This window comes from Pelobates fuscus, chromosome 5 (genome assembly GCF_036172605.1).
Source record: "Pelobates fuscus isolate aPelFus1 chromosome 5, aPelFus1.pri, whole genome shotgun sequence".
NCBI lineage: Eukaryota > Metazoa > Chordata > Amphibia > Anura > Pelobatidae > Pelobates > Pelobates fuscus.
This window is the reverse complement of record NC_086321.1, coordinates 350,238,327-350,264,850: the sequence shown is the minus strand read 5'-3', so window position 1 is coordinate 350,264,850 and position 26,524 is coordinate 350,238,327. Positions and strand designations below refer to the sequence as shown.

Here is a 26,524-nt window from a genome sequence, read left to right as displayed (position 1 = left end):
AAAAGCAACCTCCCCCCAAAAAGTGTCCTCTCTCATTTCCAATCCTGTGTGCAAGGCAGGGAAAATAACAAAAAGGAAGGTTCCAGAACCCTCTATGAAACCAGAAAGGCTATATGAAAATTCTCCCCTCTACCCTCAAACTTTGTGCGGGGGAACAATATACCACAGGAGTGAGGAATAATTAATAAACCCACTGTAATAGGGCTGGTGTGGGGGCTTCTATTGAGTACATATATCACTGTAAAGATGTCTCATTATAGTATGGATTAGGGTTTACCTAGGCCCAATGTCCTATGAGTGACTTCTCTAAAACGACTTTTTCAGTGACCAATGGGTCCTAGTAGCGTGGTCTGTAAGTGTGTATTGTGCTAGCACTCACCAACTATACTATTCCCTTTACCAATCCTCACATTGGGTTGGGAGTAGAGGCCTCCAGGTCCTCCGGGGATTGGAAGGAGTTGGTTGACTAACTTGGGACAATAATCCGATGCTCTGAGGAGCAAAGCTGTAGATGAGATTCACTCATCTCAAGCAGCGTTCACACAGGGTTTCTTCTTTGTTTGTTTAATGCAGTAAACCACTCCCTACTTATTGGATGGAGATGAAAGGGGACTCTATGGGTAAAAAGTTCCTGTTAACCTCTGGCTATATATATTCATTGTTGTACAATCATTGTCTGCCACGTAGATGCCCCTGAGAGTCTGCAAAGCAGTTAAAGAGGGCTCATTGCAGATGATATGGTTTTAAGGCATTCTAACTTTTCATATATTGGCCTGTCAAAAAACAAACACACTTTCGAATCAAAACAACCAGTACAAATGCTTTAAATTAACACTCCATACTAAAAATAATGATAAATTGATAGATCACGGTTTAGTAGATGTACCCCACAAAACATACATGCATACATTTAATTATGCATGTAGACATAGGGGGTATATCTTAAAGAGCTTGCAAAAGCTGCAGTTCTTCTGAATGCCTCTTTCCCCGGAAGAGAGTTTCAGGCTCTTCATGGGAAAATAATCATTTCCCGTTAAGAAGCCTCTGAATCTGTGCCCTCTGTGCTTGCGGGCGTCTGCTCGTGCACACGTGTCTATGGAGGTCTGTGGAGGAGCTGAAGAATGCCTGTGTGAGATCTGTAGAGGAGCAATGGGGGAGAAGGCAGATGGCCTTAAGTAGAGCCCGCCTGCCACTTCCGTTAGCTCAGAGGAGCTAATGGGAGGAGGAAGGAAGCAAACTGCCATAGCGGTCTGATTGATAGCCATTGGGGTATTTCACAATTTAATTATAAAAGTGCTAGTTTCTAAAGTGCTTTATGGGTGTAAAGTGGTCCTTTAAGGATTTTGACCTGTCTCGATTGTATGAAGGCCAGGAGGTCATAACTAAAAGGAGTGAGAAATATGTGATGACAGATAATGACTGATGATGTTATTCTGTTTCTAACTTCTCAAATCTGAAACGATCCATTAGAAGACTTACCTGTTCAAATAATCCAAGAGATAGCACTGGATACGCTGTGAAATTTACAGAATAAAATGCTATGAACCAGCTGTCATAAACCATCTAAATGACAAAGAAAAGAAACTGATAACTTGATCATATTTATGCCTTTAGAATTTTATCTCAACACTTAAAACCAAGCAGTAATCTAAGTTGTAGCTAGATTTGGATTTGAGTGAACCACATGATTTTCATTTGGTAAGCATTTCTGCCAAAATAGAACCAAAATTAGAATTACACCTTAAGAATTCAAAGCCTTCTGTTTATCATATGTCATAAAAAATTAGATAAAACTTAAAATGTTGTTAATTGACACATTAATATGAATATATGAATAGATTTTCTAGCCAGAAGGGAAGGTAGTTAGACAAACGCACAGATTGTTACATTTTAAAAAATATATAGCAATACCATAGATTTAGTTAACATGAGATTGATGATGTTAGATGGTTTGTTAAATTAACTAATGGTTTTACACCACAAGCATATGTAACAATAAGGAATATCTACATTTCTAAATACCAAATTTCATTTGGATTCAATGTAAAATAATGTAAAGGAAATCAAGTTTGCGTCAAGGACTTCTGTGTGCTAACACAATTTCAAAGTTTCTCCCCAAATCTGGCTTTACTTTAAAAAGTAAAACAAGAACATAAATCCTAAAGCCTCAGTATATATCTCCAACCTGCCCATCTGTCACAATATTACAATATTCAACGCTGCGGCGATGAGTCTCAAAGCGATGGGAAAAAAGAATCTGAACAGGACCAGTATATTAGCAACTGCGACTTACAAATAATGACATGTCAATGGTTTTACATTGTCATGGAACTGGAGAACAAAATACTGAAATTCTCTCTCCACTTAGAAAGGAACGAGGGATGAACAAAAGTTTCTAATTTGGTCTTTTATAAAGTACCTATACTAGTCTGATCACTTTGTCCCTGAACACTAATAAAAATAAAGTATTGTTTTTTTTTTTAAACATATGCAAAAAAACATTTATTGAGTTTTCAGACTAAGGACATGAACATTGTATGGAAATCTCATAGGAAAACAGTCATATCGACAGCAATAGTTTGCTATTTGAGTCATGGCCAGCGGTTCCAATATTTTTTATTAGAGCTGTTGAATCACACTTTAGTGTGTACCTGAGAACAAGGAGTTAATTTGGGTTCCACTTTTATACATGTGTATACACTGATCAGCCACAACATTAAAAACCACTGACAGTTGAAGTGAATACCATTGATTATATTATTACAACGATACCTGTCAAGGGATGGGATATATTAGGGAGCAAGTGAACAGGTAGTTTTGAATTTTATGTGTGGGAAGCAGGACAAATAGCCAAGCAAAAAGATCTTATGGCCAAATAGTAATGGATAGACGACTGGGTCCGAGCATTTCCAAAACGGCAGGTCTTGTGGGCTGCTCCCGGGTTGCAGTAGTTAGTACCTACCAAAAGTGCTGTAAGGAAGGACAACCGGTAAACTAATATCAAGGATAAGGGTATCCATGGCTCATTGATGAACATGGGGAGCGAAGGCTAGCTCGTATGGTCCGATCCCACAGAAGAGCTACTGTAGCTCAAATTTCTCAAAAATGCAATACAGGCCATGATGATAAGGTGTCAGAACACACAGTACATTGCAGCCGCAGACTGGTCAGATTGTCCCTGATGACCCCTGTTCACAGCCGCAAGCACCTTCAATCAGGATGTGAGCATCAGAATTGGACCACAGAGCAATGGATGAAGGGTGCCTGGTCTGATGAATCACGTTTTTTATTAGATCAGGTGGATGGCCAGGTGTGTGATTTGTTTACCTTGGGGAAGAGATTTCAGCAGAATGCACTATGGGAAGAAAGCAGGCTGGTTTAGGCAATGTTCTGCTGGGAAACCTTGGGTCCTGGGATTCATGAGAATGTTAATTTTACATGTACCACCTGTAACAGATCCCCTATACTCCGACTGAGTATATCCATTGTAAATCTCCCGAGTCCCGAGGTGAAATGGTGATTATAGCTCTGGTATACCCGAACATCAGCCAAGACTTGATGAAGGGTACAAGAAGAATGTTTTATTATGGCCCAGTAGCCTGTTTATATACACAGACCCCCAGCAGGGATCTCCATTCACTTGTACAGTAAGCCTGCACAGGCGCCTCTGTGTCTGGGAGATAAAAAAAAAAACTGCTTTAGTGGTTTTGCTTAACCTAATTATCTCCCAGGCACTAGAGGTACAAAATATTATGCAAAAAAAACCAAAATACATATAATACAAGTATTATATCCCTGGATAGCCTGGATATGAGTGCCCAAACTGTCCAAATAGCGCTCCGATCCCACGAACACAGCCGAATCGCCACTGTGGTAAAGTTTGACCGACCACACATCTGGCGTCTGCCCAAATTAGTTTAGGAGAAAAAGTTGTAGTGGACGGTCACTTTCGGAAAAGATTGTTCGCCTAGTTCTGGCGAACAATCCTTTCAAACAGCGCTCTCCTGTCGACTCAAGATTACCGAGGTTCGCAAGTGGATGTATCCGACTTTGAGTTCCATACGCTCGATGACCAAGTGCCACTGCCTGTGTTCGGGAGACAAAATGGCCACTGTTTTCCACTGCACGTATTGCTTGGTTATATGAATGGCGGCCACACAGAGAGAGAACTGAAGTCTGTGGTTAGTTTGTAGTTAACCCCTTAGGACCAAACTTCTGGAATAAAAGGGAATCATGACATGTCACACATGTCATGTGTCCTTAAGGGGTTAATGAGCCAGAAGGGTGGTCGGTGTTCGGTAGATTGCAGCTGCCAAACTGAGAAAACGTATTTGTGTTCGGGAAAACTTATAACCCGAACTAGGAGGGAAATGTCTTTAGAGCATGATAAAAAGTGAATTTGTCACACCACCTACCTAGAGATTGTTGCAGACCACATACAAGGCAATGGTGTTCCCTGATAGTAGTGGCCTCTTTCACTTTGCCAAACTGCAAAAATGGTTCAGGAATGGTTTGAGGAACATGACAAAGAGTTCAAAGTGCTGAGTTAGTCTCAGAATTTTCCAGATTTCAATCCAATTGAGCTCCTGTGGTATGTGCTGGAACAACAAATCCGATCTATGGAGGTCCCACCTCGCATCTAGCAGTCTTGTCTTATACCAAATACCACAGGACACGTTCAAAAGTTTTGTGGAGTCCATGCCTACACATATCAGAGCTGTTTTAACAGAACAAGGTGGATCTACACAATATTAGGCAGGTGGTTTTAATGTTGTGACTGATACGTGTATATTACGTTCTTTGTTCTTGCTGATACTAGTTTGGAAATTGATTATTGAGCAATCACTTTGAAAATGCATCAAACCTTCATACACAATCTTGATAAATTCAAATTAATCTGGCAGAGCAAGTTTGGTCATATTCAGCTGTTAGTAAATATAATGAATTTCAGGTAAAACCGAAGGAAATAATTTCAACTGAAATTTTGCCCGAATGTGCATTTTTCAAATCTGCTCTTTAGTAAACTGCCCTGAGAGCGTGATTCGATTATAAACATTTCCATAGTTTGGAACATGTTTTATCAAGCTTCATTTCAACAACTGGGTTTGTTGAATTTAGAAAAAAAGGTTGAACACATTTGACTTTTTTTTAACCACTTTTCGAACATTATATCAAAGTACAAAATGAAATTTTCTGCTTTTGCAGAAGTTTCACATTACATCATAGAATGTTTAATGTGAATATTAATATATACAAATTGTATATTTTAATTAAAATGATGTGATTGCATAGAATGTATTTACCAGAGCTGTGAATCCACTGAAAAAGGCAAACCACACATTGTTGAGGACACTGGCAAAGGTTTTGTAGAAGAAATAACGTAAGAACTTGGCAATGCGGAGGTAAGACCACCGTCCATGGACAAAGAGAAGACGTTGAAGGTAGCAAAACTGAGCCAATGCATAGTCACTGGACTGGACAGCTTGAGTTCCTTCTAGACCACTTATTCCAACTCCAATATCGGCAGCTAAGAGAGAAAGAAAGATAGGGTTCTAAGCGGGAGTAGCTTTTGATTTGAACAGTAGATAATTATCTTACAGAACATGTAACAGTGAAAATAGGAATTATTCACCAGATGCCCAGGTTTGCCTTTAGTTTATCAGGGGTACAATAAGAAATTGAACAATAACAGGCCCACTGTAGAGCCTCCTGTTTATTTTGCTAGTCAGGGATACTGTATGCACCAAAACAACTTTAGCTTAATGAATCAGTTTTGGTGTATAGATCATGCCCTATATTGATCAATTCTCTATTCAGAAGTTAAATCACATTTGTTTCTGTTTATGCAGCCCTGGCCACACACCCCCTGGCTGTGACTGACACATCCTGCATGGAAATTTTTTTTTTAATTCTCAATCAGATGTTTAGGCATTTTTTTTATCTCATTCTCATTGTTACAGAGCAGAAGATAAATTCTAAATTAAACACAATGTGCAATAAAGGGCATTTAAATATTAGAGCTCTCTTTACAGGAAGTATGTAGGGAGACTTTGTCAGTCACATGCAGGTACTTGTGATAGGGCTGCATAAACAAAGTAATTTAACTCTTAAATGACAGAAAACCACTCCATTAAGCTAAAGTTGTTCTGATGTCTATTTAACTACTAGATTATGTAAGTAGCAGTGCTACTACCATTATTCAAAATCAAATTAAAAACAAAACATATTTCATTAATAAGGTAAATCAGAAACCCACGTTCTACAGGCCATGACTGTTTTTCAAAACCAATATTAATTTAGATAACGTAAAAGACTATGGCAGTTTTTGGGGGGGGAATGCCATAGCAAATATACTTTGTTTTGTATTCTGTTTCCTGTACCCCTGATATGAAAATACATTTTATAAAAATGTACTACATAAGAATTAAAATGCAATGCATTACTGAAAGCAATTTCAACTTCTATCACTGTGGGTATAGTATATACATATGGTGAGACATAAATTATTTACCAGGTATCTGTAGCTTATAATTTACACTAGTTTAGAAGGTACTTTATCTTTTTATTGTACGTGTTCTCCTCCAGTTGATAACAGCTTTACATTGGGATGCCAAATCTACAAATGTCCATTATCTTAGGTTCTCCTCACTTTGGAGTTAGCAACGAGATGACCGAGATGCTTATTTTGTCTGCCTATTACTGCATTAAGGTTTCTCATGTTCTGGAAAAGTAAAGAAAGTGACATCGCTGTTGACCACTAACAAGCTCTACTTCTCAATCTGAGACTAGACCAAGCTGGAAGCAGTAACAGGCAGCCACAATACACATCTCTACTGACTAGTACATCTCTGGCCGGTAGTACAAAAAATTTAGATAATGTAATGCACTGTCTTGCATCTGCAGCGTGAAAAAACCTTAAAGGATCACTCCAGGCTCCGGGGGTCTCCTGGCACCTTAACAACTTAATTTAATATTTAAATTACTACCCTTACCTTTTTGTGTCATTTTACCCCAATCCCTCTAGCATGTAAGCTCATTGAGCAGGGCCCTCAACCCCCTCTGTTCCTGTGTGTCCAACTTGTCTGGTTACAACAACATGTCTGTTCGTCCACCCATTGTAAAGCGCTGCGGAATTTGACTATAAATATCATAATAATAATAATTATTATTTAGATAATGTTGTTTTGGTGCGTGGTGTTACTTTAATGTGAATTTAAATAAAGACTGATGATCTGGTGGAGCCAGGACGAGCCAGACATAGTGAGACCGGAGTGATTTGGCATAAAAGGAGAGAAAAATAACCTTTTGTTGAGATCGGAGGGAGTCGGTTGCTTAAACAGCCACTTCAGGACTAGAGTGTCAGGAATACGTATTCCTGACACTATAGTGTACTTCCTTTAAGGTGGAGCACTAGTTGTACCTATTATTAGCCTAATTATTACTACAACCAAAGGTAATAAATAACATTTGGTAGACAGTGAAGACACTCTTTTTACTTTGGTACGCCATATTAATTTACCAAATTTTTCCACTTAATTCATACTCCTAAGGGTCCTTAATATATAACATACTAGCTATTTAGTGCAAATTAGGATAAATTGAGGGAAATATCTGTAGCTAATATTCCTTATACACAAGATTTCTTTAAAAGGTATGCGTAATCTTTTAGTTCTATCTTACTTTTTATCATGTTGACATCATTGGCCCCATCTCCAATGGCCAAGGTGGTAACCTGTTTGTATCTCTTTACAAGCTGAACAACCATAGATTTTTGTTTCGGTGTGACCCGGCAGCAGATAACAGCTTGACACTGGGATGCCAAATCTACAAATGCCCATTCTCTCAGGCTCTCCTCACTTTGGTACTGAGTTTGCTCTCTCTTGAAATATTTATCCGCTAGTCTGTTCAAAAGTGAGGTCCTGTCCTGTTTTTGTTTACAGGTGCCCACAATTCGACCCTTCAAGAAAAAAAAATGGAATTACAGACATTAATCCTCTCTCGTGTGTCCCTGGAGCCATAAATTTCAAGACCAAAAGTCAAGCGATTTATTTTCTCTAAGACTCCAAGCAGGCATTACTTTTTGTGTGATTAATGCTTTACCACTATGTACCTTTCACATTACATTATTTTCTTTATAAAAACAAAAAAAACACAAAAATACACATACATATTATATGCATACATATATTTATTTATAGACACACACACACACACCTTTTTGTTTTTTTTGAAGCTGAACACAAAATGAAACACATATAAACACAGACAGGCACAGGTACACAAAGACTGACATACACACATAAACTCACTCAAAAATAAAATAATAAGAAAAAGGTATTTTAACTGCTTATCAGCAGTATACAACTCTAGAGTTAGTACACCGACTGGAAAACAAATCCTACCAAGAGATCACCATTGACAACAAGACCTATCTTCTTCCCTTTTAGACTGTCTCCATATTTCCTGAAAACGTTGATGCTCAGAAGATCTTGCCCACTGTTTGACAGATTGTTGTTATCCTCCCTGTAAGTGTCCAGAATATCCCTAGAAGGATTACACATATGACTTGGTATATGCAATGTCTTGATTGTTCTAAAATAATATATTGTTTTTTGTTTTCTTTTTCTTCTTTACTGTGCAGCCAGGCTTCTTTTCTATTTTTAACACACTTTGTGACTTACAGCGCAACTGCAACATTTCACATGTTTATCACCAAAACACAAAATTGTATACAACAATTCAATGTAATTATCCCTCTTGTATTTGCCACGTTATTGATTCGTAATGACTATTTAGGAGTACCTCTATGATTCTACCTGCCCATACACAAATGTATGATGATCTGCTTTAAACATTCAGTTTCAATACCACTAATGTCCAAACACAGACTTGAACAAGGACTACATATATTTCAGTTAATGGCTATCTTAAGGAACATAATTAAAGGAACACTATTTACATGTATTCCTGACCCTAAAGTGTTAAAACCACCATCTAGCTCCCCTTCTAAATATAGTAAAATCTTATTTTTATTCAAATCTGCAGCTGCTGCCTCTGCCCCTGATCTGCCTGCTTGACTGACATCATCAGAAGTGATTCTCTAATCCAATCACAATGCTTTCCCATAGGATTGTATGATACTGTCAAGAAGGCAGATCAGGGGCAGAGCCAGTACAAACCAAACACAGCCCTGGCCAATCAGCATCTCCTCATAGAGATAAATTGAATCAACGCATCTCTATGAGAAAAGTTCAGTGTCTGCATGCAGATGGTGGAGAAACTGAATGGCAGTACTATACAGTGTGCAGCACTGCCCCAGGAAGCACCTCTGGTATCTATCTAAGGAGTGGCCAGTGAAGGTATCCATAGGCTGTAAGTTAAACACTGCATTTTCTCAGAAATATTACTATTTTTCCATCTGTTGCTTTTCAAGAATCAACTATGGAAAATTGACAGGGTTCGATTTACATGCCTGGCTTTTGTAAGATGAAATATTTTCAATGTTATTCACCAAACAAATAATAATGGATATTGATTAGGGAACTGAACATTTAAACCAAAATAGCCAAGTTGGGAAAAGAGCGCAGTTGGGGAATGTTTCCTATTTGGCTGTATTTGGCAAAACGTTTTGACAAATTTATTTTTTTATTATTTGTAAACACTCACAAGTCAAAGGGAAAATAGAGGGAATAGCTTTCAAATTTGTTACCAGATGGTAAAATGTATTCTAAATGACACAGTTCTAGTAAAGCCTTATCATTGTATCCCTACATAAATATTGAGGTGCATGTTCCCACATTTAAAAAAAACTAAACAAAAAAAAAAACTAACACCTTCACTACTCTCAGGACCCACTCAACAACCGGCTACAGTCCACACAGTACCAGTGTTCGAACTATGGGGGCGGGTGGGTGTCTGGGGCGGCACCGGACTCCCGGGCGCGCAGTGGGACCCAAGGACTAACACCGACAACACTAGATGGCTTTCCAATAGTGACAGAAACCAAATCCAGGAATGACATTATACCTCATAACACCCACACATGAAACAAATACTAGTTATGTAATGGGAAGAAAGGAAAGAATTGTAGAACGCATGATTATTTTTTTAATTTACATTTTTTAATTTCCTTAACTAAACAACAACAACAAAGAAAACAAAACAAACAAAAAAAAATGGTGGTGAGGTGTTTGTGTTTTTTTTTTTTTTGTTTAGAACTCATGATTATGCCAACTCCGACAGGCGTTTTACTGAACCATGCAATATCCACAATATATTGCTCAAATTTGTACAACCGATACTCTCCTGTAACAAGACTTACTATTTAACAATGTTAATGTAAATTTGACTAACAATCTGTATCATGTAACTGCGAAACAGCATATTGTACCACTTTGACTAATACCGAGACCATATAATTTATGTCTTTCTGTAACTCCTACGAGAATATGCTCACACTACAAATGTCTTGTGATATTATCTGAAAAACAATAAAAACCTAAATAATAAAAAAAAAAAAACAATATGACTTGATGTATAGGAGCACAACACCAACAATCAAATACAAAGAAAAATGTGGAGAAACATATTAATATATTCTTATACACTACAGTCAACAGAATCACTGCAGCTTAATGTAGTGGTTCTGAAGCATACAGTTTGTCCCTAAAGGGGCAGCAGTGTTAACTTTGCCTTTTCTGAGAAAAGGCAGTGTTTACACTGCTGCATAAGTTGAGAGAGTTGTGTACACCAGACTGACTGACTTTCTCTAAACCAACTCTCTGCTTGACCCCCTTCAGTCTGGATTCCGCGCTGGTCATTCTGTAGAAACGGCTGTGACCAAAGTATCCAACGATTTAATCGCTGCTAAATCTCACGGCCATTACTCTATCCTAATTCTCCTTGATCTTTCTGCTGCCTTTGACACTGTTGATCATCAACAGCTTTCTTCGCAAATTTGGTCTACAGGATACTGCTCTCTCCTGGTGCTCCTCTTACCTCTCCCCGCGATCTTTCAGTGTTTCTTTCTCTGACTCTGCCTCTTCCCCCCAACCACTCTCTGTTGGCGTACCCAAGGTTCTGTCGTTGGTCCCCTACTGTTCGCTATCTACACTGCCTAATAATAATAATAATAATAAGTCCACAAGAGGAACTTCCTGGAAAAGGTTCTGCTATTTTTGCAGGACCTACATTCAACGCCTCCACACTTTGTGCTTTTCATCTCATTCAGATAAGAAATAAAATGTACCTTATAATCGAAGCTAGACTTTAATATTTTTAGGACATTCTTCTACCATACTATAGAGATTAAATTCCCATAGAAAGTGCTACCATGTAATTTTTGCATGACACTTTTTACATTTTCCTACCAAATCTTTTTACATTTTCCTACCAAATCTGTTTTTCATCCAATATCTCCATATCATCAGAAAGTAACTTGCACGAGAAACCAATATTGATTGCAGTTTCTACAGAAAAAAATATACATATTTGCTAATTATGAGAAAATTATCATGGAAACAATTTAAAATATTAAAGGGACACCAAGCCCCAACACAACTTAAGTTTTGGTATATAGATCAATCCCATTGCCATTTATGAGTTAAATCCCATTGTTTATGCAGCCCTAGGCATACCTCCCCAAGCTGTGACTCACATAGTCAACATTTTTTTAGCTTCCCTAATTTAGAATTTCTAATAAAAATATATTGGTCTTGTAACATTATTGATATTGACTTTTACAATATGTTCTACTATAATTTAAGAACTTGACAGGTTTTGGATCTAATCTCTATCCTCAAAACTAGACTAGAAGCCCCCTTACCCCCTAAATATAGTACAATCTTAACTTTATTCCAGTCTGCTGCTGCTGGCTCTGCCCCTGATTTGCCTCCTTGGCTGACATCATCAGAAGTGTTATTCAAAGACAATCACAATGCGTTCACATAGGAAAGCATTGGATTGGCTGAGCTCATCAAAGAGACAGATCAGGGGCAGAGCAATGTAAACACTGCCCTTTCCCTGAAAAAACTGTCTATACTGTAAAAAGCTTGAAGGGACTGATTCTACTCACCAGAACTAATACAATATGCTGTAGTTGTTCTGGTGACTATAGTGTCCCTTTAACACTTTACAGTAAAGTGATAGAGATGGGCCTGTAGAAGGCAAGAATAGCCAGAGATAAGTTGAGGTTAAGGGCTAACAGAATGGCAGTAATATGGTAGGACAATTTAAGGTCAGAGATACAGAGGATAGCATAGTCAAAGGGAATGCCATGAGTGAAAACCCGAAAAACTAATATAATCTGGATGTGCTGTTTCGTATGATAAACCACAAAAGGTTAATGTTCTAAAGGTGGATTAAGCATAAATAGGACCTGCATCATTCCTATAAGCAGCACCAAAATGTACCGGACCACAGGGCCGGTGTCTGCATATAAACGTAATCAGATATGGAGTTCTGACATAGGAATGACACAGGGGGGACATGAAATGCGGTGACACTGGAAGAACGCAGGTCGGGCAGGTGACATGACAAAACCAAAATTGTCCAGTGTAACAATGCCCTCTACTCTATAATAATTACCTTGTTTGTCCCCAGTCAACACCCACACTTTTATATTTCCATCTTTTAGCAGCTGTATTGTTTCTGGAACATGATCTTGTAATTTATCTTCAATGGCTGTTGCACCTAGCAGCTGGGAAACAAGTCACAACGTAAACAAGTACATCTGATTATCACTATACACTATACATAATATATGTTTCTCTACCAGTGTTAGAAACCCAAACAATAATAAAAATCAGAACATACGAGCAGGGCCACCATCAGGGCATGACAACCATAACGGGTGTCAAGGGCCTGGCGATCCTGGGAGGCCCGGACTGCTGTAAATTTAAATACCACCAAGAATGCTTTTCCTCACCCCCAAATGCAGGCTCTTTTATACACAATTTTACCCACTAAAACCACAACTCAAACACACACTGCATTCACCATACACACACTAGATCCACTACACAAACAAAGACTCTGCATTCACTACACAAACACGCCCTGTATCTAAAACACACAAACACTACATCCATTATACAAATGTGCAATCTGTATCCACTATACACACCACATCCACTGCACACAGGCAAGGCATCCATATGGGCGGACTCAGAATGGGCTCTGTGGGCGGACTCGGGGGTGGGACCTGGGGGCCCAGACCTTAAGCTGTGTGTGGCAGCCCTGCATACGAGCGCACATGCAAACGCACACCAACACACACACACACACACACACACCGATGCACAAAGTCTACCTGCTAAAGATTGAGATGCCCTCAAAAAGCGCTTCATTCCATGCTAGTTACAATCAATTATCGACAAGTTGCTAACCACTAAAATGGTTGTCACTATCATGAGTAAATGCTGGCTATTTCCATGCTACACAACTCAACACGTAATGACTGACAATTAGCATCTGCTGAAATATTGGCTACTCCCAAAGAGTAATAGGGGAAGCTAAACACTGAAGAGCACCTACTTTCCATGCTGGGCAATACAGCATACAAATACAATCCGCTGCTATAGAAATTACACCAACCTGTCCTAGATTAGTTGGATTCCAACCCAATAGTTTCCAAGGAACACCAACAGTCCAGGATTTGTGCATTTTCCAATGCAATTCCCATTTTTGTTCCCGTGCGAATAGTGACAAAACCTGGACTGTTATTGTGCTTTGAGGACTGGAAAATCACAAATCTAGCCGTAAAGAGGAATAGAAAAGACTGCAAACACTCACAACACTATATAAACTATAATAATAAACATATGTGTGCATTTATGCTGTATGTATGGTATGTAATGTGAAATCTGAAAATTGATGGGAGGCACACAAACCACTGCATCTCATTGAAGTGGTCTGAGTGTAGTGTCCCTGTCCCCCTTCGTCGTGCAATGTTCTCAAAAACTGCAATGTTTACATTACAGTGCTAAGACTGCTTCTAATGACTATCTACCAGAGAGTCACTACAGTCGCTTCCAGGAGATCACAGAGTTTAACTCTGTGAAACGACGCTGAATGTCCTCACGCTCTGCATCAATCTAAAAGTACACGATGTGTAGCGGCCTAGGTCTATTAGCATGTAGTGTCAGAGAGTTAACGCTGTGTTCTACGAGAGAGTATAACAGATGTGTGTGAAAGCAGGGGTGTATCTGTATGGAAGGCAGACGTGACTATAAGAGTGTTTTGTTTTGACTATTTGTGAATGCTGTGGTGTATTTTTATAGAGGCCTATGTGTGTAGATACAAGGAAGTCTTGGTGTATGAATGCCAAAGTGCATTAGTGTGGAGAGTCTGTGTATGAATTCGAGGATAGGGTTGTATGGACTACCTGTGAACACAGTAGAACATTTGAACGGTCTGTGACTTTAGAAGTGCAATTGTGAGGAGTGTCAGTGTGAATGTGAAGCAGGGTTATATGTGTGTAGCGTGTACGCATGTGTAAAGGACGAGTGTATTAGAAATCTGTCTTAGAAATCTGTCTCCGCGTGTGTGAGCAACAGGTGAAGTTGAAACCTGTGTCAAAGTGTATGTGTATTAGAGGTTTATTTATATGGGTATATTTTTTATTTTTATTGTAACTTTTGGATTACTTGACCTCCGTTGGTTCCGCTTTCACCATCCTCCACCACTTGAGTCTTTACACCACCCACCTGTTTGTCTGCATCATTATCTCCTCTTTTCTCTGTCACACCTTGCCTCCCCATTACCCTCCTGTCAGCCTCTACTGTGAACTTTACGATTGTTCCCATATTTCTCTCCCATTTTTCTTCCCTGTTTAATATATACAACAGGAAGTACCCTACATAACACAAGCTATTACTAATGGTGCAAAGTATTAAGGAAGCTTAAAAAAATATTTTCATGCAAAGCAGTAAAATTGAAGGAGGGCACAAAACCACATACAAAGCACATACATTTATTTTAAATAACACAGTAAAGTTTTTGTGACATAGTAAAAAAAAGAACTCTGAATACCTGTAGATCTGTCTCCATTTCTTCATAAACCATCTCTAGAAACTCTGCACGATTCTGCAACGACACACTCGCCTCATAATATCTTTGAATCCATTTTGTGTAGAACGAAGCATCCACTTCTTTATAAGCAATGCACAACGTTCGGAGGGTCTCCATTCCAAACATCTGAACAAAAATGATTAATGATACAAAAGATTTAACAGGAGAATGCACTACAGATATAGACTAAAGTTATAAATATATAAGTATTTCATGTGATGCGGTGAAATGTCAAACAAGTGACAAAAAGATCTTTAGATCTCTTTAGCATGGATAAGGATAAGTGGAATAGGATAAGTGGAATAGGCAAAATAACAAAATGTGAACAACCCAACTTAATAATGGCATGGATTGTCATAACACATAGATAGCGTTGTATGCCACCGGTGTTACAACTTGTTACCACACCTATTCTTATCAGAGCTTTTTTATCCTTAACACTAGAATACATGATTAATGGTAATAGCTTATTGATCCAAGGATAAATCTGACTTCCATTCTGGGGTCAAGAAGGAATTTTTCCAAGTTTGTTGCAAAATTGGAAGTTGCTCAGACTGTTTTTTTTTGCCTTCTTTTGGATCAACAGCAAAAACAAATGTGAGATAGGCAGAACTTGATGGACGCATGTCTCTTTTCAGCCTGTGTAACTATGTGACTTACTTCCAGTGCTTTCTCTGTTATTTCACCATCTTTACAATCTGAATGGATGCGTGCAAGAATAACATCATCTGCCCCTTTGGTGTAAAGCTTAATCCTTCCTTCAGGGTCTTTCACTGTAAATGAAAAGTATTGTTTGTTCGTGTACCAGCAGGTTTTACAACGTGTACAACAGTATCACTGGTAATTAAAGGACTGTACACGTAATCTGGTTCCAAAGCGGCTTACCTAAGATGGACATCCTTTTGCGGACACTATTGAAGTCCATAAGAGCCAGTACCTCATAGGTCCTCTCTACTCCAAGTTCATTTGTAGTGATGCTATCTTGGGTACGAGAAAGAAAAACATACCCAAAGTTTCTGGCGGCTGTTACTAATGCTTCTTCATCAGGACTTGCAGCTTGGTAGATTAATTCCTCTTGAAGGACACAAGGAGAAATTACATTTTAGAGAGGAGATTCATACCCGTTTATTGAACTCATCTACTCGTCATACTCTGTATTTACCACTAGAAATAATGTTAGAACGATCTAGTTAACTTTTCTCTGAATGTTAGGTGTTTAAGATCTGTGCATTGGGAGAAGCATGAAGGCCACACGTGCATGCATAGTGGACCATTCCCTTCTTTGTACAGTTACAGTCATAGGTGAGTCAGCTGCTGTCTTTAATCTAGGGCTTAGCTTAGGAGAGGTAACAGAAGTTCCTACTTAAGAACTTCTGGCTCTCTGGAGATGGCAGTGGAGGTGGGTACCGGTGCATGGCAGACATGAGGTAAGAAGTAAAACTGTTGAAAAACAGTTTGACTTCTTACAATAGGGTGAGGGAGGGTCACCAGTACACTCCTGGCACCATAGCCACTAACATGAGCTGTAGTGGTTATGGTGCTTGGGGTATTCCTTTAATAAGCTCACTAATCAATGAGTTAAAAAACTTGATAATTAATTCATAATAATAATAATTAATTCATAATAATAAGCATGGATTTTTTTTCTAAAAGCATCTATTAATTTTTACCAGTACATGTATTATATTCTCTGTAATCATTTTGGCATAAGTGCGTAATTTTGCAAAGCTCTGGCCCTATATAAAAAATTGTAAATTAACAAAAATAAATAAAACTATTTTAATGTGGGTCTCTTCATTAACCTTTATTTAACCAGCAAAACATGGATTATACATATTATATAAAACAGCGATTATAGGGGCGGAGCCAAGCAACGGAGCTGAATGGCCGCATGTTCTCTGAGCTCCAGGCCATCAAACGAAATACCAAGCGTTTACAAGGGTCTTCCACACCCCAAAACCAGGATAATTGAGCCCACAGCACACCCTCACGATATGGGGAGAAAGACCAAGAAGCCTAGGGCCGAGAAACCGTCTATGAGCATGAACATCGGTGATCTATGGCGCCAGGCCCGGAGGGGAGCAGAGCCTAACATGGCCGACCTCTCCGACGACTCGGAGATCTCCGAGGACCTTCCCCTGGGAACACCGGGAGCTCAGATACCCGAGCAGAGAGCTATTAAACCCATCGCCCCTCACCTAGACTCGGCCCCGGTCACGACCGCAATCTTGAAGGGCCTCTTAGCGGAGCTCCAGCACACACTCCAGGCCGACATGGCCCAGCTCCGAGGGGACTTACAAGGCCTCATGAACCGCATGGGCGCTGTAGAGAACGACGCCCAGAAACAGGCCCAACACACAACACGGCTCCACACAGCTATACAGGAGCTACAAACCCAACACAGCAAAATGGATAAAAAACTCGCAGAGCTGGAGGACCGTAGACGCACACCGAACCTCAAGTTAAGAGGCATTTCAGAGGAGATCCCGGAAAAGGAGCTGCCACACTTCCTACGTAGACTTCTCACTGGACTGCTACCCCATAAGCAGGTCAAACAGGTGGGAGTGGAGGGGCCATTCCGACTTCGTAAACCGGCGACAGCACCAACGTCAGCCCCGAGAGATGTCTTGGTAAAATTCCACAGCAACGACGACAAAACTGCTCTAATGAACGCTGTCCGAAACAACTCACCATACCCCTTCGAAGGCATGCAACTGACGTTCTATGCAGACCTGTCTGGAGACACCATGGCATGGAGGAGGTCGCTTAAGCCTTTCACGGCGTTACTCCGCACCAACGGCCTCAGATACCGATGGCGACTGCAACGCACACTTGAGATACTACACGGCACTGACACACACTCAGTCAGTGAGCTTAAGGAGGCAGTCGACCTGCTACCCACACTGGGACTACCAACAAATGCCCTGGACACAGCATGGTCGAGCACAGCGGCACCCCTGCCACACACCTGGAATCCGGCAACGACACGTCCCTTCATACCTCGGGGAGCGAGGCAAGATGAACGGGCAGCTGTCAATACCTGAGCGGCCCTAGATAGCCTGCTGAGACGGGCCTGATCTTGCCTCATCACTGAAGTGTATTTTCAATTATCATAATTGACTCTCACTGAACTTTCTGTTACTAGAATACGTTACCTTTTTCTTATATGTTTTTTTGTCTCTTTTTAATGCTGATGACACCTACCATGTTCGGTTCCCTCACCACTGAGGCAACCCACATATCACCACTCCTCACATTATATATAGTGGGGCACTATGTACAGAGCCACCGAACCGCCAGGTTTCCCCATCACCACATCCCCAGTGCTAGCGCTCTCTAATGACAGCGCTTCAGAAATTATCCCTGCTATGTCAGCTAGTATCTAAACTACCTACAGTCAATGCAGCTCACAATACCTGGCACCAAAACTTGCAAACTACCAGGCATATCAACACTTAACGCTCATGAGAACAGCACCCATAGCATACGAACACAGCTCACGCCTCACATTTTACTTGGTTAGCAATACCCATATACTTAAGCCTACACTTCTCGATACAATATAGATAATGCACTGTGTTTATCTTGCTATGCCCTAAGAAGCTAATGTCTCTAACTATAAACTACTGCATATGTTGTCAGGACGCTACAAATCGTATGTACCTGCCTGTCCTCTTTACTCGCCAGCAACTTGTGCTAACCAGTCTATATAGTCACTGTTGCATGCATACTTTGATGTTAGAACTGTACCAAGCATAACTGAAATCACTGCATCTACTAGTCTCACGACCGGGCTACTTAAAAACAAGACACAACATGCTTGTATATTATAGATACACTAACTTCCCTTACTGAGCAGCATAGCATTTCGTGTACTTGACTTGCTTAGATGTGAGCTTGTTTAATTTGTTATTTGATATTATTTTACAATTTTTCTTCTTCTGGTATTTCTCAATAGGCATCAATTGTAGAGAGGCCTCTCACGCTAACTAAACTACCTTTTCCATAGTAAACCCTCATTTTTAGTAGAACGTAATCTTTCAACTAGCAATTCTAAAACTGTTCCTGCCAACAACATTTTATGCATAGATCGCTTAGACAGGACTGTTAAATCAGTTTATGTTAAAAAAAATGTGCTGAGCTTTCCTCATGCTGACCAACTGTTAATATATGTGGTTATATACTTGTCACTGCTGTTGGGGCATGACGAGCCCTTTTGTTATTCTTTCATGCACTCCAAAAATAAAGAATTAAAAAAAAAAAAAAAAAACAGCGATTATAGGCTTAAAATGAGATTAGCTCAATATCCCATCCATTGCATACTTGTTAAAGCATGGCTTGAAGGGGTGCGTCAATGCTTTAAAGCAACACTCCATGCACTATAACCACTGCAGTAGTGGTAATGTAGTGGGTATTGTACCAGGAGTGGCCTGGCACTCCCCAATTGTAAAGAGTTAAACTGTTTTAGAATAATTTGCTTCATACTGCGGGTTTGTTTTCCATTAAAAAAAGCACTGAAACCTTTGCTGCCTAAGCTAAGCCCAGCAATGCACTGTAGGGTATTATCATACATATAATGCTATTTTTAATATGTTGTCCCACAATTATCCATACAGTACAGCTCAGAAGGGCAAAGGCAGCTCCTGCTTAGGAGCATCATGCCATTCTCCACAAGGCATAGAGGAGGAGGGGAGAAGTGTCTGTTTAACTTTTTAACTTCTAACCTGGGGCCAGTTTGATTTCTTGCAATGGGTAGGGGGCACTTCTGGCACCATAACCACTACAGCTCATTGCTATGATGCTTGGAGTGTTTCTATAAACTTTTAAAAGAATAACTAAGTTTTATAGAAAAGAAGATACATCGAGTAAGAGATTTCGGTATAGGATACTATTGCACAAACATAAAAGAATGTTTTAAGATATTGTAAAAAAAAAAAAAAGTGTAGCTTTCCAATTGTTACCTTTCTTTCGGTCTACCATCACTGTGTGACATATTGCAAGCAGTCTAAAGAATTCCCTCAAAATCTCGTCTTCATTCTGGCGAACCGTTTCAATTAGAGATTCGTCATAAAAACAGAACTTGTTATCTGCATATTTATTCCACTTGAAGTCTACCGCCTGAAAAATATTGAAGTCATTGTTTCCTCCTTCCAGTAAAATAAACAAATATCTTCGTAACAGTGTTGACTAAAAAACAGGTTAATATTTTAAACAGGACCAGTGATAGACTATACTTGCATTACAGTCTGATCAAGGAATGATACAAGCACCGTAACCACGACAGCATGCTGAGATTGTTATGGTGCGATGAGTGCCCTAGCACCCCCAATGTTAGTAGACAAACCATTTTCTCTCAAGGGAGGAAGTGACAGGTGCCTGACGTACGTTGTCAAGCTGTTAGCAAGGGGTTTGACTTCTTATTTGGGGGGAACATTAGGCAACTTGTGGCACTATAACCACTACTGCTCACTGTAGTGATAAATGATGCTTGGATTGTTCCTTTAAGGATACCATTCCAAAATGGAATTACATAGTTAATCACAACAGGACTGAAAACAGCTGCTGATGCTAGCAAGCAGGATATTAAACCCTGAGATTATAACATGAGGTTTGACATATGATGTAAACACAACATTATAAACTGCAAAGTGCTAATAAATAATGTGTATAAAAAAGGGCAAAATAAAGTTGAGAAGAGAAAGTACAACATACAATTTTAATATTATGCAGTATAAAAATGCTACATACATATAATACAAGATAGTTTGTTTATTGACATAACATTTTCAAGTCTATAAAAATGCTACATAATTTACAAATACTAACGAGGTAATACTGACTCAATGTAACCAGCATTGAAATCAGTAAATTAGTAAATGGTAACAATGTATAACAATGTGAAATCACACAGTAATACCATCAGTTTTTTTCTAAAATAAGCCCTAGGTCTGAGGCTCAGTGTAAGTTACCAAACCATTTAAGAATGGTTTAACAACGTACCTGATGTCTTCGGGGGAAGCACAGATATCGTCTATTTAAATAATCTCACATCTGACAGCTCTCTATTACTACAATTATTGAGTGCGGTATTTATAATTGTTTAGGGGTGGGGGACAGAGAGGGGGCATATTGTGTCATCACAAATCTCTTCTTCCTTTGTGTACTGTTGTCATGTTTTCAGTGTAAAAAATCTTATTATAAAGATTGTAAATAAAAAAAAGATAGAAATTATAAAATAAATAAAACTATATACATTAATGTATGAGAACTGCTCGACAGTGACAATGTGACAGATTATTTTAAACTAATTTAGGAACAGTTCGGGTTCCTACCTTTTTGTGTTGATGCTGGAGTAACATCCAAGGTGCATTTTATTACTTCTATTACAGGTGAGTGATATAGAATTTGGGACAGGATCATTCTTTCCCCCAAATATGTCCTACAACTGCGCTTATCAGAATTAGATGAAGCACCGCTTCTTGCAGATGCCTCAACCTACTGCCTATGCAAGGGAAGGGGGTCACCTAATATGTCAAAAATAAATCAACAAAAATTGGTTTTGGTGAGAAAGTACAAATGAAATTGTTGGGAGAAGTAGGAAGATGCCAGTACGAGGCCGGTTAGTGATCTTGGAAAATGGCTAGAAGAATTGAGGGTGCACTTGCCCAAAACTCCAGACCAACATGGGGACTAGGGATGTTATGTCTGGTGATAATTGGGTTATAATAGAATACCGTCTCTTAATCAACAAGAATTTATTGTTCACAACTCATACACTAGGCATGTTCAATCTCTCTGCTAATATACACACCCCTGCTTTAGCCTCCATCTAACTCGGCTGAATCTAGAACACACCAGAAAGAAGGAGGAAATATGTTGGTGTGTCCATTCTAGCATGTCTTGGAATACCAAAATGGCCCTTCTGGCACAACAGCCACTACAGCGGACTGTAGGGGTTATGATGTCTGGAGTGTTTCTTCAAGCTTTACCTATGGCACAGGTGATAAAGGATTAATACTATCCAGTATTAATACATTCTCACCACTGCACAAGAAGGAAGGGGATATTATATATTTTATATTAGTGAGTCCTAAATGGAAATACCAACACTTATCAGTACTTCTAAGCGGGGCAGTGACTGCATTTAGTGCAATAATTAACAAACTAAATGTTACACATTATTTGTATGACATCTTGAAACAGTTTAAACTGCATGTCATACAGAGATTCTAAAAACAAATGACATACCTGATTGTTCTTCTCATTTTCTACATTTGTACCTACACAATAAAATAATATTTATGTATGAATTGCAATAGGTATTACACGGATTCAACTGAACTGGCATGAACACATCAAATGTAACACATACGTGGAAAATGTAATTTTAAAATCAGTAATTAACTTACAAAGTTATATTGATTATTGCTGGCATTTATTAATGAAGACAATTATATACAGGATATGGAACGGTAAAGCACGTATTATGGTGAAACATTCCATAGAGAGGTTCTGGAGATATCTTAAATCACAAGGTCAAAATTCTGAATGATGTGTGAATCACAGAATTGCTTTATTCCAATATATGATTAAACATTATGGGTAGCTGATGCTATTGGCATTTACTGTTCTTAATTCAAACCCTGTGAGACAAGTTGGACAAAGAATCACACTGTGTCCAACCGTCCAGCATATCATTATGGAGTTAGGGAGGAGCACTAAATTTGTCAGTTGTAAACATCAGCTATTGCCCAAAAGGAAGGAAGGAAGGAAGGAGGAAAGGAAGGGAAGGGAAGAGAAAGTAGGAGAAGGGAGGAAGGGAAGAGAAGGGAAGAGAAGGGAGAAAGGGAAGAGAAGGGAGGAAGGGAAGAGAAGGGAAGGAAGGGAAGAGAAGGGGAGAGAAGGGAATGGAAGGAAGGGAAGGAAGGGAAGGGAAGGGAAGGGAAGGAAGGGAGGGAAGGAAGGAAGGAAGGGAAGGGAAGAGAAGGGAAGGGAAGGGAAGGAAAGGAAGGGAAGGAAGGGGAGGAAGGGAAGGAAGGGAAGGAAGGAAGGAAGGAAGGAAAGGGAGGAAGGGAAGAGAAGGGAAGGAAGGAAGGAAGGAAGGGAAGAGAAGGAAGGGAAGAGAAGGGAAGGGAAGGGAAGAAAGGGAAGGAAGGGAAGGTAAGGAAGGGCAGGGAAGGAAGGAACGGAAGGAAGGAAGGGAAGGAAGAGAAGGAGGGAAGAGAAGGGAAGGAAGGAAGGGAAGAGAAGGAAGGAAGGGAAGGGAAGGGAAGAGAAGGGAAGGGAAGAAAGGGAAGGAAGGGAAGGAATGGAAGGAAGGAAAGGAAGGAAGGGAAGGGAGGAAAGGAGGGAAGGGAATGAAGGGAAGGAAGGGAAGGAAGGAAAGGAAGGAAGGGAGGAAGGAAGGAAGAGAGGAAAGGAAGGGAGGGAAGGAAGGGAAGGAAGGGAAGGAAGGGAAGGAAGAAAAACTACATACTAATGAAAACTTTGAGAAATTGTAAATGGTAGTGTAGAATCTACATCTTAAAAATGAAGACAGCACACAGCATTCCGCTGTTCCGCTTTAGGGGGAGGAGTGTTCTTTGTACCTTCAACCATTCTGTCTCTTTTGTAAAACTGTTCGGCTCTCCTTTCTGAGACACAACCTATGCAAATGAGTCTGAGATTTTGTCAGACGAACATTGTCGTCCGGTCCAGGTTGGACTAAATTAACATTGATATTGCAAAAGTATTAAACCAGTATTGTCAATGCTGGGGCTGTTATGAATGGTTTGATAATAAATCATTAAACTAACAATATAAATTAAAAGGTTAATGCTTATTACTTTTCCCAGATATGTCTTTCCCAGATTTTGTTCTCATAACAATAAAATAGTTACTATGAACTACCGTAGATTTGTGTTTTGATGCAGCATTTTTTAAATATCATAACGTTCTGAGTCAACGTTCCAGTCTTGTCTGAGAATACGTATTCAACTTGTCCAAGCAGGTCACTAAGGCTTGTGGATCGAGCTTTTGCTGGTGTGTTGTTTTCAGGAAAATACATTTCCAAATCCCAGTCAATGAACATACTGTGAACCAGATGGATAAACTCAAGCCTGAAAACATGAGATAAATATAATATTTCAAAAATTGACTAACACTTTTTGAATGCCACATTCTATGTTTTAGAGTTATCTTGTTCATTTATGACCCATCAAACACAACTTTCAACAATATGTCACTTATGTCACTGCAGAAACGTACTCGTCCTATTGTTGATGGTTATTTTGGTCCAGGCCCTTTATCCACTACCACTAAAAACTAACTGGGTAATGTTTAATTTTGTGGATTTTGGGAGTCTATGTGCTATGCTATGTGTGCTGCTAATGGATGGCCAATGGGGGCATGTGCCGCCACCTCTGTGCTGCCCATGCCCCTCCTCCTGGAATGTCCCTTCTCCTGCAGTGAGGGGGACTAAGGTCACCCGAGGAGGATTGGGCTGCAAGAGGAACTTGGCCTCCATGTGAGATTGAACGGAATTTTTAACTTTCTTTCTCCCTTTTTTGAGGAGGGGGAGGGGCTTGCCAGAAAGGGGTACTCTAACCAAATACAGTTTTTAATTAAAAACACTATTTTTTTAGTTGGAGTAACCCTTTAACAGCAAGCAATGAGGTCTTATGAGTGTAGTGCAGTTATACGGCTGCTATAATATCTCAAACCATTTTTAAGTTGACATTTTGAAATTGGACCCAATATTTTAAGCTCAATTCGATTACAATCTTACATAATTTTGGACTCTGTACGTACGTTATATACATAGACATTGGCACAATGGTGCTCATCAGTATAACATATCCCCAGAAGGTAAGGAATGCACTGTACGCTGGACTGGCATTATTTGATAGAGGAGGAATATAGCTGTGATTTTCCATGAACCATTTGGCCCAAAACCCTGAAGTAATGGCCAGTGATAGACAGCAAAAAATCAGAATCACAAATACCTGAAAAAAAAAGTAATACAATATAAGAAAAAAAGTTATGTAAAAGCAAGTGGAAACATTATCTACATAATTATTTTAATTTAAATTATTATTTGTCAAACATGAAAAAAATGTCACATTTCACCTTCATCTGGAGCTTTTGTTGTTTTCAGAAGAAATAAATGATTTCTTACATGTACAATGGATGTAGATTAATTTTTATTTCCTTATTTCCAGCTCTCCATAGGTCCTCCGGCACTGGCCCCGCCCCCTTGTGATATCATCAAAATTGCTGATTTTTAGCCAATCCAATGCTTTTCCCATCTCTGTGAGGAAAATTCAGCGTTCCCATGCAGAGCGTGGGAACGCTGAATGGCAGGATTGCTTACTGTGCAGCCCTGAGCCAGGAAGCCCCTCCAGTGGCCATCTGAGGAGTGGACACTTGGAGGTGTCCCTAGGGGCAATGTAAACACTGCCTTTTCTCTGAAAAAGCAATGTTTGCATAAAAATGCCTGAAGGGAGCTACTACACTCACCAGAACAACTACATTAAGCTGTAGTTGTTCTGGTGACTATAGTGTCTCTTTAAATTCATGAAATGGGATGTTTTGTCATTTTGCAAGGTCTAGCCTAAGGAACTTTCATTGTCGCTTAGACTCATACTCACAATAATTACAAGTTTGTTCATCATCATATCCAAGTTTGTCTTCTTCACTGGGACCCTGCCACAATTCCTCATGATTTTGGAATCAATTCCTGTTGAAAAATGCAAAATTAGCAGGTTCTTATTTGGGTCAAAATTAAGTTTAAATAACAACAATTCTATGCTTGACTAACAAGTTTGCCAAAAAACGTACAAAAATTATACACCACAAATGAAACTACATACAAGCTGGTAAAAACCGTGCTATCACTTTAACCCCCTTAAGGACACAACTTCTGGAATAAAAGGGAATCATGACGGAATACTTCCGTCATGTGTCCTTGAGGGGTTAATGCACTCACAAAAATGTCTCCATTCATGATTTTCACTCATGACGTGTTGAATCTAAGTCTGCCATCCCAAAAAAAGTAGAGTTTTCACATATAGCTTAAATCAAGTGATTTCTCAATTAAAGGGACATTCCAAATCCCTAAATACGAGTGTGTCCTCTAATTTCATATTACAAAAGTGCAGATTTAAATAGAAACTGGCACTTTTATAAATTAATCTTATTACAGTCCTGTTACTTCTTGGTTTGGTTAGCTCTGTGGAACTAAACCCAAGAGACAGCAATTGCAAAGAGCACCTTACAATAACTTCTTATTGAGCTGCATTGGGAAGTCTGTGATTGGAGAGCCACAGAAAGTCTGGGCAGAGATAGAAGGGAAGGGATTGCATAGGCAGCAGACGAGATCTTCACCTTTTGCAAGCTGTTTTAAATATACCCCAATTAAAAAATGCTTTCATTAGCCCGTAAACTGTGCCCGAAGACGCAGGTCAAACAAATAGAT

General features: G+C 39.4%; 1 protein-coding gene across 1 annotated transcript in view; it reads right to left on the bottom strand.

The window, feature by feature from the left end:
• The window catches only part of ATP8B3 (ATPase phospholipid transporting 8B3), an 89,328-nt gene that overhangs the window by 19,555 nt on the left and 43,249 nt on the right, over positions 1-26,524 (bottom strand). Inside the window, exons 11-24 of the mRNA XM_063455895.1 lie at positions 25,698-25,786; positions 24,859-25,052; positions 23,959-24,167; positions 22,318-22,349; positions 20,031-20,187; positions 15,955-16,143; positions 15,730-15,842; positions 15,031-15,195; positions 12,586-12,697; positions 11,393-11,468; positions 8,403-8,544; positions 7,681-7,957; positions 5,304-5,527; positions 1,480-1,563 (exon numbers count right to left, since the gene is read on the bottom strand). Of these exons, the coding sequence (XP_063311965.1) occupies positions 1,480-1,563; positions 5,304-5,527; positions 7,681-7,957; positions 8,403-8,544; positions 11,393-11,468; positions 12,586-12,697; positions 15,031-15,195; positions 15,730-15,842; positions 15,955-16,143; positions 20,031-20,187; positions 22,318-22,349; positions 23,959-24,167; positions 24,859-25,052; positions 25,698-25,786 (2,063 nt within the window). The remainder of the gene's footprint in view (positions 1-1,479; positions 1,564-5,303; positions 5,528-7,680; positions 7,958-8,402; positions 8,545-11,392; positions 11,469-12,585; positions 12,698-15,030; positions 15,196-15,729; positions 15,843-15,954; positions 16,144-20,030; positions 20,188-22,317; positions 22,350-23,958; positions 24,168-24,858; positions 25,053-25,697; positions 25,787-26,524) is intronic.